At 46.2% G+C, this 13,265-nt stretch overlaps 1 protein-coding gene across 7 annotated transcripts in view; it reads left to right on the plus strand.

The window, feature by feature from the left end:
* The window catches only part of PPARA (peroxisome proliferator activated receptor alpha), an 81,272-nt gene that overhangs the window by 49,758 nt on the left and 18,249 nt on the right, over window positions 1-13,265 (plus strand). For 6 of the 7 annotated variants that reach the window (XM_009438608.5, XM_001136470.8, XM_009438609.5 and 3 more), the window contains one exon: window positions 10,809-10,969. In XM_009438608.5, coding sequence (XP_009436883.1) covers window positions 10,809-10,969 — 161 coding nt within the window. Of the gene's footprint in view, window positions 1-10,808; window positions 10,970-12,556; window positions 12,834-13,265 lie in introns of those variants that run through there. The other variant, XM_063808096.1, reaches the window with a different exon arrangement.

Consider the following 13,265-nt stretch of genomic DNA (forward strand, 5'->3'; position numbering starts at 1 on the left):
CTTTGGGTAAGATATACTCTAGAGCTTGTTCTGAAATATGGAATTTGTGTGAGCTGCGGGAGTGGGTGGGTGTGTGGCTCTAGCTCTGGAAAGTTCTTTCCTGGCAGTGGCCAGGAGGGCTGCCCAGCCCCCTCCTGCCTCCCCCAGCAGCTTAAACACAGGACCCCTTATTCTGTGCTCTCTCCTGACCCCTGGTCCTCATGCAGGAGGGAACCCTGCTCTTCTAGGGTCCTTTTCTAAAAGTAGTGTCTTTTAGGTCATTGTCAAGGACTATAATCTAAAATGTATTTTTAACTCATCTGGAAATTCTGACAGAGGTAAGGCTTAAGAATTTCCTGCATACTAGCCTTGTGGTCTATATAATCCATTAAAAGCCACATTTAACCCAATTCCACAGACTGAACTGTGTTTCCCATCTAAATAAATTAAAAGCAGGCCGGGCACGGTGGTCACGTGTGTAATCCCAGCACTTTGGGAGGTCGAGGCGGGTGGATCACCTGAGGTCAGGAGTTCGAGACCAACCTGGCCAACATGGTGGAACCTCATCTCTACTAAAAATACAAAAAAATTAGCTGGGCGTGGAGGCGTGCACCTCTTAAGCTTAAGGACATATTTCTTATGATCCAATTAACGTAAAATATTTTATTTTTTATTTATTTTTTGAGACAGAGTTTCACTCTTGCTGACCAGGCTGGAGTGCAGTGGTGCGATCTCGGCCTGTAATCCCGGCTACTCAGGAGGCTGAGGCAGGACAGTCACTTGAATCCAGGAGGCGGAGGTTGCAGTGAGCCAAGATCACACCACTGCACTCCAGCCTGGGCAACAGAGTGAGACTCTGTCTTTAAATAAATAAGTAAAGAAATAGCGAGGGTTCAGGGGAGGAGAAAAAGGGTTCCAAATTTGTTTTGAACCAATTCCAAGGAAATTTATGGCAAAAAGAAAAAAAAGGGGAACTTACAAAAAGTGACCACACTGAAGCATCCTGGTCACCCATCCCTGGTTTTGACCACCAGCCTTTAAAGTAGCAAGTGGGTGATAACCCATTTCTTATTTCCCCCTCAGCATTTCCTCACTGTTATTCATACATGTGGTCATTTGTACTCATCTCACAATTCTTAAAACCTCTTTCCTCCCTTCCAGGTTTTACTGAACTGTTACTGCGAAGTCTGAGAGATGAGGTCATTTAAGATTATTTCTTATTTGTAAATTAGATCGTTCATATTTGTACCTAATCTGATCTTTTGGGTAATATTCCTAGTTATGTAGACTGGTCTCTCAGAAGAGCCGGATATTAAATGCTCTACTTTAAACTTTACACCCAGGAGACCGGATGGGTGAGGCTGGTTCACTCAGCCAACGTACCATTTTATCCCTGCTTTTTCTTCCCGGCTTTATTGCCATAATTGACATACAATAAACTGCATGTATTTACAGGTACAATCTGTTGGGTGTACACACACACACATCTGTGAAACCATCATCACACTCAAAATAGTGATGTAGAAATTTTGCTCCTTAGTTCAACTAAATCTGGGTTCTTGTGTCATGACCAGGAAAAATTAGGCACGTGGACACATTGAAGGGTGAGGACAGCAGTATTGGGCGAAAAGGAAAGAAGAAAAAAACTCTCAGCAAAGCTAGAGGGGATCCTGCCAATGGGTTCCCAGCTCACAGACTGATTAGCAGGCCACCACACATGAGCTGGAGGCCAGGCTCCTCCCACTGCGCAAGGTGAGAACTTCCCGTGGCTCCACCCCATTCTCCCAATGCCCAGGTGGGTCCCCGTCCCTTGCGGGCCTGTCCAGACAAGGAGACCCCGGGCAGGTTCCCTCATCTACACAAAAGCATCTGAGGTAAACACTTGTGGGGCAGGTTGCAGATTCTCTGGGGATGCCCCCCTTATCTGCCTCCTGCATCTATCAGTAGTGCCTCTGTCTGTCACCCCTAAAGTTTACTTGTGCTGTTTCTAATTCCTCTTTCCCCAGCCCCGTGCCTCCCTGCCTCCCTCCCCCAGTAAACCATGGATCCACTTTCTATCATTCTAGGTTGCTTTATGTTTCCTAGAATTTTATATAAATGGAATCATACAGCACGTACTCTTTCTAGGCTGGCTTCTTTCACTCTGCAGAATGGCTGTGAGACTCATCTGCATTGCAGCAAGCATCAGTAGTTCATTCTTCATCCATCATGTGGACATAGCACAGTTTGCTGATTCACGCACCTGTTGATGAGCATTTAGGTTGTTTCTAGCTTGTGGCTATTACAAATAAAGCTGCTATGAACATTCATGTACAAGTCTCTGTACAACCCTCTGCTTTCATTTCTTTTGAATAAATACCTAGGAGTATGATGGCTGGAACAGATGGCAGGTGTTTGTGTAACTTTTTAAGAAACTGCCAAAATCTTTTCCAACATTTCGGAAAAATCTTAGAAAATGCTATACTATTTTATATTCCCACTGGCAGTATATGGGGGAGTTCCAGTTCCTCCATACCCTCATCAACATGAGACATGATCAGTCTTTTTAATTTTAACCATGTCAGTAGGTGTGTGAAGGTCTCTCACTGTGGTGGTTTTTATTTGCACTTCCCTGGTGATGTTGAGCATCTTTTCGTATGCTTATTTGCCATATATCTTCTTTGGTGACATTTCTGTTCAAAGCTTTTGCTCATTTTTTAATTGAGTTGCTTTTCTACTATTCACTATTGAACACTATTTATATATTTTGAATACAAATACTTTATCAGACATGTGATCTACAAATATTTTCCCCAGTGTGTGGTTTGTCTTTCTTTTCTTTCTACTGATAGTATCTTAAAAAAAAAAAAAAAAAAGATTGTTTTGTTTGTTTTTTTTTTTTTTTTTGAGATAGGGTCTCAATCTATTGCCCAGGCTAGAGTGCAGTGGTGCGATCATGGCTTACTGCAGCCTTGACCTCTTGGGCTCAGGAAACCCTCCGACCTCAGCCTCCCAAGTAGCTGGGACCACAGGTGTGTACCACCATGCTTGGCTAATTTTTTTTTTTTAGATACAGAGACTCATTATGTTGCCAGGGGTGGTCTTGAACTCCTGGACTCAAGCGACCCTCCCACCTCGGCCTCCCAAAGTGCTGGGATTACAGGTGTGAGCCCTCATGCCCGACCAGTTCTTAATTTTGATGAAGTCCAATTTATCAATGTCCTTTTTTTATGGATACTTCATTTATTTATTTATTTGAGAGAGGGTCTCACCCTGAGCCCGGGCTGGAGTTCAGTGGCATGATCTCAGCTCACTGCAGCCTCAACCTCCCAGGCCCAGGTAATCCTCCTACTTCAGCCTCCCAAGTAGCTGAGAATACAGGTACCCGCCACCATGCCCAGGTAAGTTTTTTGTATTTTTTTGTAGAGACGGGGTTTCGCCATGTTGCCCAGGTTGGTCTCAAACTGCTGGGCTCAAGTGATCTGCCCATCTCAGCCTCCCAAAGTGTTGGGATTACAGGCATGAGCCACCATGCCCAGCCATATATATATATATATATATATATATATATATATATATATTTTTTTTTTTTTTTTTTTTTTTTTTTTTGAGACAGAGTTTCACTCTGTTGCCCAGGCTGGAGTGCAGTGGTGCAATCTTAGCTCACTGCAACCTCCTTCTCTGAGGTTCAAGTAATTCTCATGCCTCAGCCTCTTTAGTAGCTGGGATTACAGACATGTGCTACCAGGCCCGGCTAATTACCAGCCTTATATTTTTGAACTCTGTTTAAAACATTTAGGTGCATAAACATTCAGGCTTGTTATATTCTGTTGATGAACTGAACCTTTTATTATTATGAAATTGCTGTTGTAATCCGTGGTAAAATTATTTGTTCTGAACACTACTTTGTCTGTTATTGATGTAGCCACTGCAGCTTTCTTTTGATTGGTGTTAACATGGTATATCTTTTCCCATTCTTTTTCTTTTAACTGGTTTGTGTCTTTATATTATGGTTTGATTTAAATCTATTATCTCACAATTTGTTCTCTTTGGTACATCTTTGTTTTGTTCCCTTTTACTCTTTTTATGCCTTCTGTTGAATTAATTGAGTCTTTTTTGTTTTGTTTCATTTAATTTTGTTTTTTGAGACGGAGTCTCTCTCTGTGTCCAGGCTGGAGTGCAATGGCGCTATCTCGGCTCACTGCAACCTCCGCCTCCTGGGTTCAAGCAATTCTCCTGCCTCATCCTCCTGAGTAGCTAGGATCACAGGCATGCACCACCACGCCCGGCTAATTTTTGTGTGTGTGTGTATTTTTACTAGAGACGGGGTTTCACCATGTTGGTCAGGCTGGTCTCAAACTCGTGACCTTGTGATCTGCCTGCCTTGGCCTCCCAAAATGCTGGGATTATAGGCGTGAGCCACCGCACCCAGCCTAATTGAGTCATTTTTAAGATTCCACTTTATCTCCTTTGTTGGCTTATTATTTATAACACCTTCTGGTGTTATTTTAGTAGTTGCTTTAGGGTTTATAGTGTATCTCTCTAACGTCTCCCAGTCTACCTTCCAGTGGTATCATTCTATCTTACAGATATTATAAGAACTTTATGACAGTATACTTTCATTTTTCCCTTCATGCATTTGTGGTAATGTTTCACATAATTTTATTTATTTACCTACATTATAAATATTACAATATGTTATTGTTTTACATAGACAGCCGGTTATCTTTTTAAGATAGTAGTAAGAAAAGTTTTTTACATTTACCCACATAATTACCTTTTCTAGTGCTATATACCTTTGTATAAATCCAGATTTCCATCTGCTATCATTTTCCTCCTGCCTGAAAGACTTCCTGTGATATTACCTGTAATATGGCTCTACTGGTAATGAATTACTAGCTTTTGTATGTCTGAAAAAGTCTTCATATAAACTTCATTCTAGAAAGCATGTGATTCAAAGGGCTGGGCACAGCGGTTCACGCCTGTAATCCCAGCACTTTGGGAGGCCGAGGCGGGTGGATCACCTGAGGTCAGGAGTTCAAGACCAGCCTGACCAATAAGGTGAAACCCTGTCTCTACTGAAAATACAAAAATTAGCTTGGCATGGTGGCTCATGCCTATAGTCCCTGCTACTTGGGAGGCTGAGACAGGAGAATTGCTTGAACCCAGGAGGCAAAGGTTGCAGTGAGCCAAGATCATGCCACTGCACACCAGCCTGGGTGACAGAGCAAGACTCCATCCCCCTGCAATATCTAATCTGCTCCTAATCCTATCCAGTGTATTTTCCATATTAGATATTGTAGTTTTCATAACTAGAAGCATGATTTGGTTCTGTTTTCACCCATGTATCTATATAACATGTCCAGTCTTTCACTCAGCTTCTTAAACATTTAGAATATGGTCAGAATAACTTTTTTTGCTGTTTTATTTTAGAGACAGGGTCTCACTTTGTTACTCAGGCTGGAGCGCAGTGGCATGATCATAGCTCACTGCAGCCCCAACCTCCTCGTCTCAAGGAATCCTCCCACCTCAGCCTCCTATGTAGCTGGGACCACAGGTACACACCACCACACCTGGCTAATTTTTAAATTTTTTGAAGAGACGGGTCTCACTTTGTTGCCCAGACTGGTCTCAAACTCCTGGGTTCAAACAATCCTCCGGCCTTGGCCTCCCAACGTGTTGGGATTACAGGCATGAGCCACTGTACCCAGCCCAGAATAACTTTTTAAAAATGTCCTGAGGCCGAGGTTGGGAAATAATCTGAGGTCGGGAGTTCGAGACCAGCCTGACCAACATGGAGAAACCCTGTCTCTACAAAAAATACAAAATTAGCCAGGGACAGTGGCACATGCCTGTAATCCCAGCTACTTGGGAGGCTGAGGCAGGAGAATTGCTTGAACCCGGGAGGCAGAGGTTGTAGTGAGCCGAGATCACACCATTGCACTCCAGCCTGGGCAACAAGAGCGAAACTCCATCTCAAAAAAAAAAAAACAAAAAAACTCTTAGCCACAATTTCTGTCATCTGTGTCACTTCTGAGTCCCTTTCTATTCAGTTATTTTTCTCCTTGTCATGGGTCATATTTTTCTGATTCTTCATGTGTCCCGTAATTTTCTTTTCTTTTTTTTTTTTTTGGAGATGGAGTCTTACTCTCTCACCCAGGCTGGAGTGCGATGGCACAATCTCGGCTCACTGCAACCTCCACCTCCTGGGTTCAAGTGATTCTCCTGCCTCAGCCTCCCAGGTAGCTGGGATTACAGGCGCTCACCACCATGCCCAGATAATTTTTTGTATTTTTAGCAGAGACGGGGTTTCACCATGATGGCCAAGCTGGTTTTGAACTCTTGACCTCAAGTGATCCGCCCACCTCGGCCTCCCAAAGTGCTAGGATTACAGGCATGAGCCACCGTGCCTGGCCAATTGTTTTCATTGGATGTCATATGTTGGGAACTTTATTGGGTGATGGATATTTTTGATTTCCTATAAATATTCTTGAACTTTGTTCTGGGATGCAATTAAGTTACTTGGAAAATCTTTGATCCTTTCAGGTCCTGTTTTTCAGCTTCATTAGATGGGACTATCACAGTGTTTGTTTTAGAGATAACTTTGCCCCACTGCTGAGGCAAAACCACTTTGAGCTCTTCACCTGATGCCCCATGACTTTAGTGATCTTCCACTGTGGGAGGCGAGAGCAGGACTATATCCTGCTCCATGTGGGCCCCAGGCAGCGTTCACTATCATCATTTCAGGTTGCTACTGAAGTATCCCTTTTTCAGGCTCTCAGTTGGCAGAGCAAATACATATATGTATACATACTAACCTATGTCTATACAGGAATCTATCGGTATTTCTGTCTGTGGCCATCTGTATCTGTATGAAGCCAAACATGAGTGTGTGCTGATGTCTCCAGCCCTCATCTGTTACCAGATGGATCGTTCTAGCCTCCTCCACTTGCCTACCTGTCAACTTCACCATTCCTTGAATTCATTGTTCATTTTCAGTATACCTGTACAGTGGCATCAGAATTGTTAACCCACACCCTGTGGGAAAAAAACTGCATCAGCTAGAGCACAGTGTTTACGGCCAGATCCTTTTGCCTTTAGTCTTACAGATTCCAATCATTCCAAATTATTTGGTGCAGCGCCTTTCCGCACCTGCGCCCACTTTTTTCCCTGAGATTGTTTCCTACATTCGTAGCACAGTTAGATTGTTTTGTTACATTCTGCATTTCACCCTGGGATCCTCCAACCTCCTAAGTTATTTTTGTTTTATTTGCACACATTAGGTTCAATCTGAACTATAAAGTTCTGTGGGTTTTCACAAATGCATAGTGTCATGTATCCACCACTACATTTTCCTTCTCTCTCTTTCTTGCTTTCTCGCCTTCTTGTCTCGCTCTGTCACCCAGGCTGGAGTGCAGTGGCGCAATCTCGGCTCACTACAACCTCCATCTCCTGGGTTCAAGCCATTCTGCTGCCTCAGCTTCCGGAGTAGCTGGGACTACAGGCACGCACCACCACCCCTGGCTAATTTTTTGTATTTTTACAAAATACAAAAGACGACGTTTCACTATGTGGGCCAGGCTGGTCTCGAACTCCTGACCTCGTGATCCACCTACCTCGGCCTCCCAAAGTGTTGGGATTACAGGCGTGAGCCACCACACCCGGTCTCTCTCCTTCCTTTCCTTTCCTTTCCTTTCCTTTTCTTTCTTTCTCTTTCCCTCTCCTCTCCTCTCCTCTTCTCTCCTCTCCTCTCCTCTCCTTTGATGGAGGTCTCACTGTGACACCCAGGCTGGAGTACAGTGGCAGCATAATCTCAGCTCACTGTAGCCTCAGCTTCCCAGGGCTCAGGTGATCCTCCCACCTCAGCCTCCCAAGTAGCTGGGATTACAGGTGCACACCACCGAGCCCAGCAAATTTTTGTATTTTTTGTAAAGATAGGGTTTCACCATGTTGCCCAGGCTGGTCTCAAACTCCTGAGCTCAAGTTATCTGCCAGCCTCGGCCTCCCAAAGTGCTGGGATGACAGGCATGAGCTACCGTGCCCAGACCACTGTTACATTTTCATATGAATAGTTTCACCACATCAAAAAACCCCGTGCTTCACCTATTCAACCCTGCCTCTCCCACCCCCAGCCAGCTCAGAAATGGTTCTTTTTACCATTGCTATAATTTTGCCTTTTCCAGAACGCCATGAATTTGAAATCATATAGTATGTAGCCTTTTCAGACTGACTTCTTTCATAGCAATATGCATTTAAGAGTCATCCATGTCTTTCCATGGCTTGATATCTCATTTCTTTTTACACTGAATGAGTTCCCACTGTCTGTTTGTACCACAGTTTGTATATCTATTCACCTATCTGAGGGCATCTTGGTTGCTTCCAATTTTTGGCAATTAATAAAGCTGACCACGCGCAGTGGCTCACACCTGTAATCCCAGCATTTTGGGAGGCCAAGGCGGGCAGATCACTTGAGGTCAGGAGTTTGAGACCAGCCTGGCCAACATGGTGAAACGCTGTCTCTACTAAAAATACAAAAATTAGCCGGGCATGGTAATGGGCACCTGTAATCCCAGCTACTTGGAAGGCTGAGGCAGGAGAATCACTTGAACCTGGAGGCAGAGGTTGCAGTGAGCTGAGATCGTGCCACTCCACTCCAGCCTGGGTGACAGAGTGAGACTGTGTCCCAAAAAGAAAAAGAATAAACTGCTGTAAACATGTGTAGGTTTTGTGTGGACAGAAGTTTTCAAATCAGTTGGACAAATACCTAAGAGTGTGATTCCATCATACAGTAAAACTGCTTTGCTTTGTCAGAAACTGCCAGAATGTCCTCCAAGGGGGCTGTCTCATGTTGCATTCCCACCAGCAATGAATGGGGGTTCCTGTTGCTCCACATCCTCACCAGATTTGATGATGTCAGTTTTGTGGATTTTAGTCATCCTAGTAGGTGTGTGGTGACACCACATTGTTGTTCTCATTCTCAGTGCCCCGATGACATATCATGCTGAGTATTGTTTCATATGCTTACTTGCCATCTGTATATCGTCCTTGCTGAAGTGACTGTTCAGATGTTCAGATCTTTTGCCCATTTTCTTTTCTTTTTTTTTTTTTTTTTTCCTTTTGATACGGAGTCTTGCTCTGTCGCCAGGCTGGAGTGCAGTGGCACGATCTCAGCTCACTACAACCTTTGCCTCCCGGGTCCAAGCGATTCCCCTGCCTCAGCCTCCCAAGTAGCTGGGACTACAGGCACGCACCACCATGGCAAGCTAACTTTTTCTTTTTTTTTTCTTTTCTTTTTTTTTGAGATGAAGTCTCGCTCTGTCACCCAGGCTGGAGTGCATTGGTGCGATCTTGGCTCACTGCAAGCTCCGCCTCCTGGGTTCACGCCATTCTCCTGCCTCAGCCTCCCGAGTAGCTGGGACTACAGGCGCCCCCACCACGCCCGGCTAATTTTTTTGTGTTTTTAGTAGAGACGGAGTTTCACCGTGTTAGCCAGGATGGTCTTGATGTCCTGACCTCGTGATCCGCTTGCTCCGGCCTCCCAAAGTGCTGGGATTACAGGCGTGAGCCACCACGCCTAGCCCCCATTTTTCAATTGAGTTGTTTGTTTTAAGACCTCTTCGTATATTACCACATGTGTGTTGAAAATATTTTCTCCCAGTCTGTGGCTTGTCTTTAATTTTCTTAGCAATGTCTTTTGCAGAGCAGAAGGTTTCATTAGCTTTCATAGATTCCAACTTATATTTTCTCTTTCACGGATTGTGCATTTGGTGTTGCCCACACAGATTTTTATACTGTATTCTGGTGCCATTTACTGAGTTAACAATTGCGGAAGAACTGGAAGAAAGGAAGCAAACAAAACGAGTTCTGCGTGGCACTGTCAGCGCGGGGGCATGGGGAGTCCTGCAGGGTGAGGTATGGGCGGTATGGCAAGGCGCGGGCCCATAGATGTGCAGGTCTGGAGATGTGTGCAGCGGAGATGTGCGGGCCCGAGATGTGCGGGTCCGAGATGTGCGGGTACCCAGAGGTACAGATCGGAAATGTGGGGGTCCGGAGGAAATGTGCGGATCAGGAGAAGTGCCAGTCCCGAGATGTGCGGATCGGAGATGTGGAGGGCTAGGAGATGCGTGGGTCCGGAGATGCGCAGATCAAGAGATGGGCGAATCGGAGATGCGCGGGTCCAGAAATGTGCGGAGCGGAGATGTCTGGATCAGGAGATGTTGGGGGGTCAGGAGATGCGGGGGTCCAGAGATGCGGGGGTCCGGAGATGTGCGGGTCTGGAGATGTGCAGAGCAGAGCAAAGATGAGCTGATCGGAGATGCCCGGGTCCGGGGATCCACGGGTCCGGAGACGCGCGGGTCGGGAGATGCGTGGGTCCAGAGATGTGCGGGTCCAAAGATGTGCAAATCTGAAGATGTGTGGATGGGAGATGTGCAGGTCCGGAGATGCGCGGGGCGGAGATGTGTGGATCGGAGATGCTCATATCGAAGATGTGGGAATGAGGAGATGTGCGGGGCGGGATGTGTGGATGGGAGACGCGCGGGCCCGGAGATATGCGGGGCGGAGATGTGCGGGTCCAGGGATGTGTGATCTGAGGTGTGTGGGTCCGGAGCTCGGGGTCAGCTCAGCAGCAGTGAGAGCGAGCATGCTGGCTTTGGGAGCACAGCACAATGGCAGCTGTAGGAGTGCAAGAGGGTGTGACCCAGAGGCAGGGCCCGGCCCCGCGTGGGTGTTCTGAGGTTTATGCCTCAGCACTAGAAGCCTCGTATGCGAAATCACATCCTCATAGACCCGGTTCAGACACAGGATAGTGATGCCTGGACTATTCATCCGTCTCTCTTCTTTTTCCCCAGACACGCTTTCACCAGCTTCGAGCCCCTCCTCGGTGACTTATCCTGTGGTCCCCGGCAGCGTGGACGAGTCTCCCAGTGGAGCATTGAACATCGAATGTAGAATCTGCGGGGACAAGGCCTCAGGCTACCATTACGGAGTCCACGCGTGTGAAGGCTGCAAGGTAGAGGGGAGCTGGAACAGGGCCTGGTGGCCGCCACCATCAACTACTTATGGTCACTTTTATAGCAAATGGCAGTCATTACTGAGAGGTTGCAGAAAGTCCCGGATAAGAAACTGACTTCAGGCCAGGCGCGGTATCTCACGCCTATAATTCCAGCACTTTGGGAGACCGAGATGGGTGGATCACCTGAGATCAGGAGTTTGAGACCAGCCTGGCCAACATGATGAAACCCTGTCTCTACTAAAAATACAAAAAAAAAAAAAAATTAGCCAGGCGTGGTGGTGGGCGCCTGTAATCCCAGCTACTCGAGAGGCAAAGACAGGAGAATCGCTTGAACCCAGGAGCCAGAGGTTGCAGTGAGCCAAGATTGCACCACTGCACTCCAGCCTGGGCAACAAGAGTGAGACTCCATCTTAAAAAAAAAAAAGAAAGAAAAAAAGAAAAAGAAAAGGAAACTGACCTCAGTGATAGATTAGCCTCTCTTTATAGCACAGAACCCCTGAGAGCGTAAGCCCTGTTGTGAACTGCGTATTTGAGGAATCTAGCTTGTACGCCCCTTATGAGAATCTAATACTTGATGTTCCGAGGTGGAACAGTTTCATCCTGAAACCATTCTTCCCCACCCCCATCTGTGGAAAAATTGTCTTCCATGAAACCGGTCCCTGGTGCCAAAAAGGTTGGGGATTGCTGCTTTAGAGAGTCTAGGACAAATGTTTCCTCTGTGCTTTGTAAATACTTAGAGAAGTGTGTTCTTTAAAAGAAAATAAGCCACATTGGACCGGGTGCGGTGGCTCACGCCTGTAATCCCAGCACTTTGGGAGGCTGAGGCAGCTGGATCACCTGAGGTCAGGAGTTCAAGACCAGCCTAGCCAACATGGCGAAACCCTGTCTCTACTAAAAATACAAAAATTAGCCCGGTGTGGTGGTGGGTGCCTGTAATCTCAGCTACTTGGGAGGCTGAAGCAGGAGAATCGCTTGAACCCAGGAGGTGGAGGTTGCAGTGAGCTGAGATCGAGCCATTGCACTCCAGCCTAGGCGACAAGAGTAAAACTTTGTCTCAAAAAAAAAAAAAAAAAAAAAAGAGAGAAAAGAAAATAAGCCACATTAAGAACATCACTTCATTCGAATACAAGACAGAGAGCCGTTACCATTGATCTCTGGAGCCTCCCTGAAGGCCAGGTGGGGCAGGTGTTCTCATGCTCCTGCTGGGGGAATTGGCCATCAGAGACACAGAGTATCTTGCTTAGGGTCCCACAGCCCCCAGCAGCAGGGACTGGAACCAGAGACTGGCTGCTCCTGCCCCCCGGCAGTTCCTTCCTGCACATCAGGGGCTTCTCTACCCGACTCAAGCGACAGGAACCCCCTGTGCATCTTCATCCTCCTGCTGGCTCAGCCTGCCCTAAACAGATGTGACCCGGGCCAGGAGTGCATGAAGGCAGGCCCTGTTGTCCTGCATGCTGCCAGCTGGACTGGTGGCCCTTCCGTGTTTGTCAGCGTGGTGATGAGGAGAGCTCCTGCAGCAGCGTCCCTTTAGGGTTGCACAGACGTGCTCAAGTCTGGCGCCTTATGTACGTGATATGTGGGAGATCATCATCTGAATGTTTGGTTTGAATCAGAAATCCCTTCTCATGGTGCACGCTGCAGGTGTTCACTAACTTGGAAAATGACACCGCCTTTCTGGCACAATGTACGATCTTGGAACACCAGCATTCTGCCCTGAGCCAGGCCTGGCCTCAGAGGCCTGGGCCACAGGGAGAACCTCACAGCCAGGACACTGTGGCACTCTGCTGTCTAGAAGCCTGTCTCCCCACCCTTCTCATTCTAACCCCATGCGTTCCTCAGCCTCCCCACTGTGCAAGCCTAGGTAAGGACATTATGAAGACGTCAGCCTGCCTCTCACATTCCCCTGCACACTGCTGTCCCTCTCCCGCGGGCCAAGCAGACCCACTGTGGCAAAAATATAGAAGAATGACTTAAAAGCAAAGACAAAAAAGAACCCAAAGCACAAATGAACTCCTTCGCAAGTTTTCTAACCATATACTTTTGAAAAAGCTCCTTATAAAGTGGCCTTTTCCTTAGGGCCATGATTAATTACTCATTTAGTTTTGTTTTTTATGGACTATTTAGTAACATTGTTTCTTGCTGGGTAGAGTTTAAGATGCTTTTACAAAGCAAGAAAATTGTTTACAAACAGCTGGCTTCCTTTTATTATAATTTTTGTCTTTGAGGGAGTTAATATACTCTTACAAAAATTCTTAGAAAGTCTTTAGTCACAAATATGGAAATGTCATAATGC

This window comes from Pan troglodytes, chromosome 23 (assembly GCF_028858775.2).
Source record: "Pan troglodytes isolate AG18354 chromosome 23, NHGRI_mPanTro3-v2.0_pri, whole genome shotgun sequence".
NCBI lineage: Eukaryota > Metazoa > Chordata > Mammalia > Primates > Hominidae > Pan > Pan troglodytes.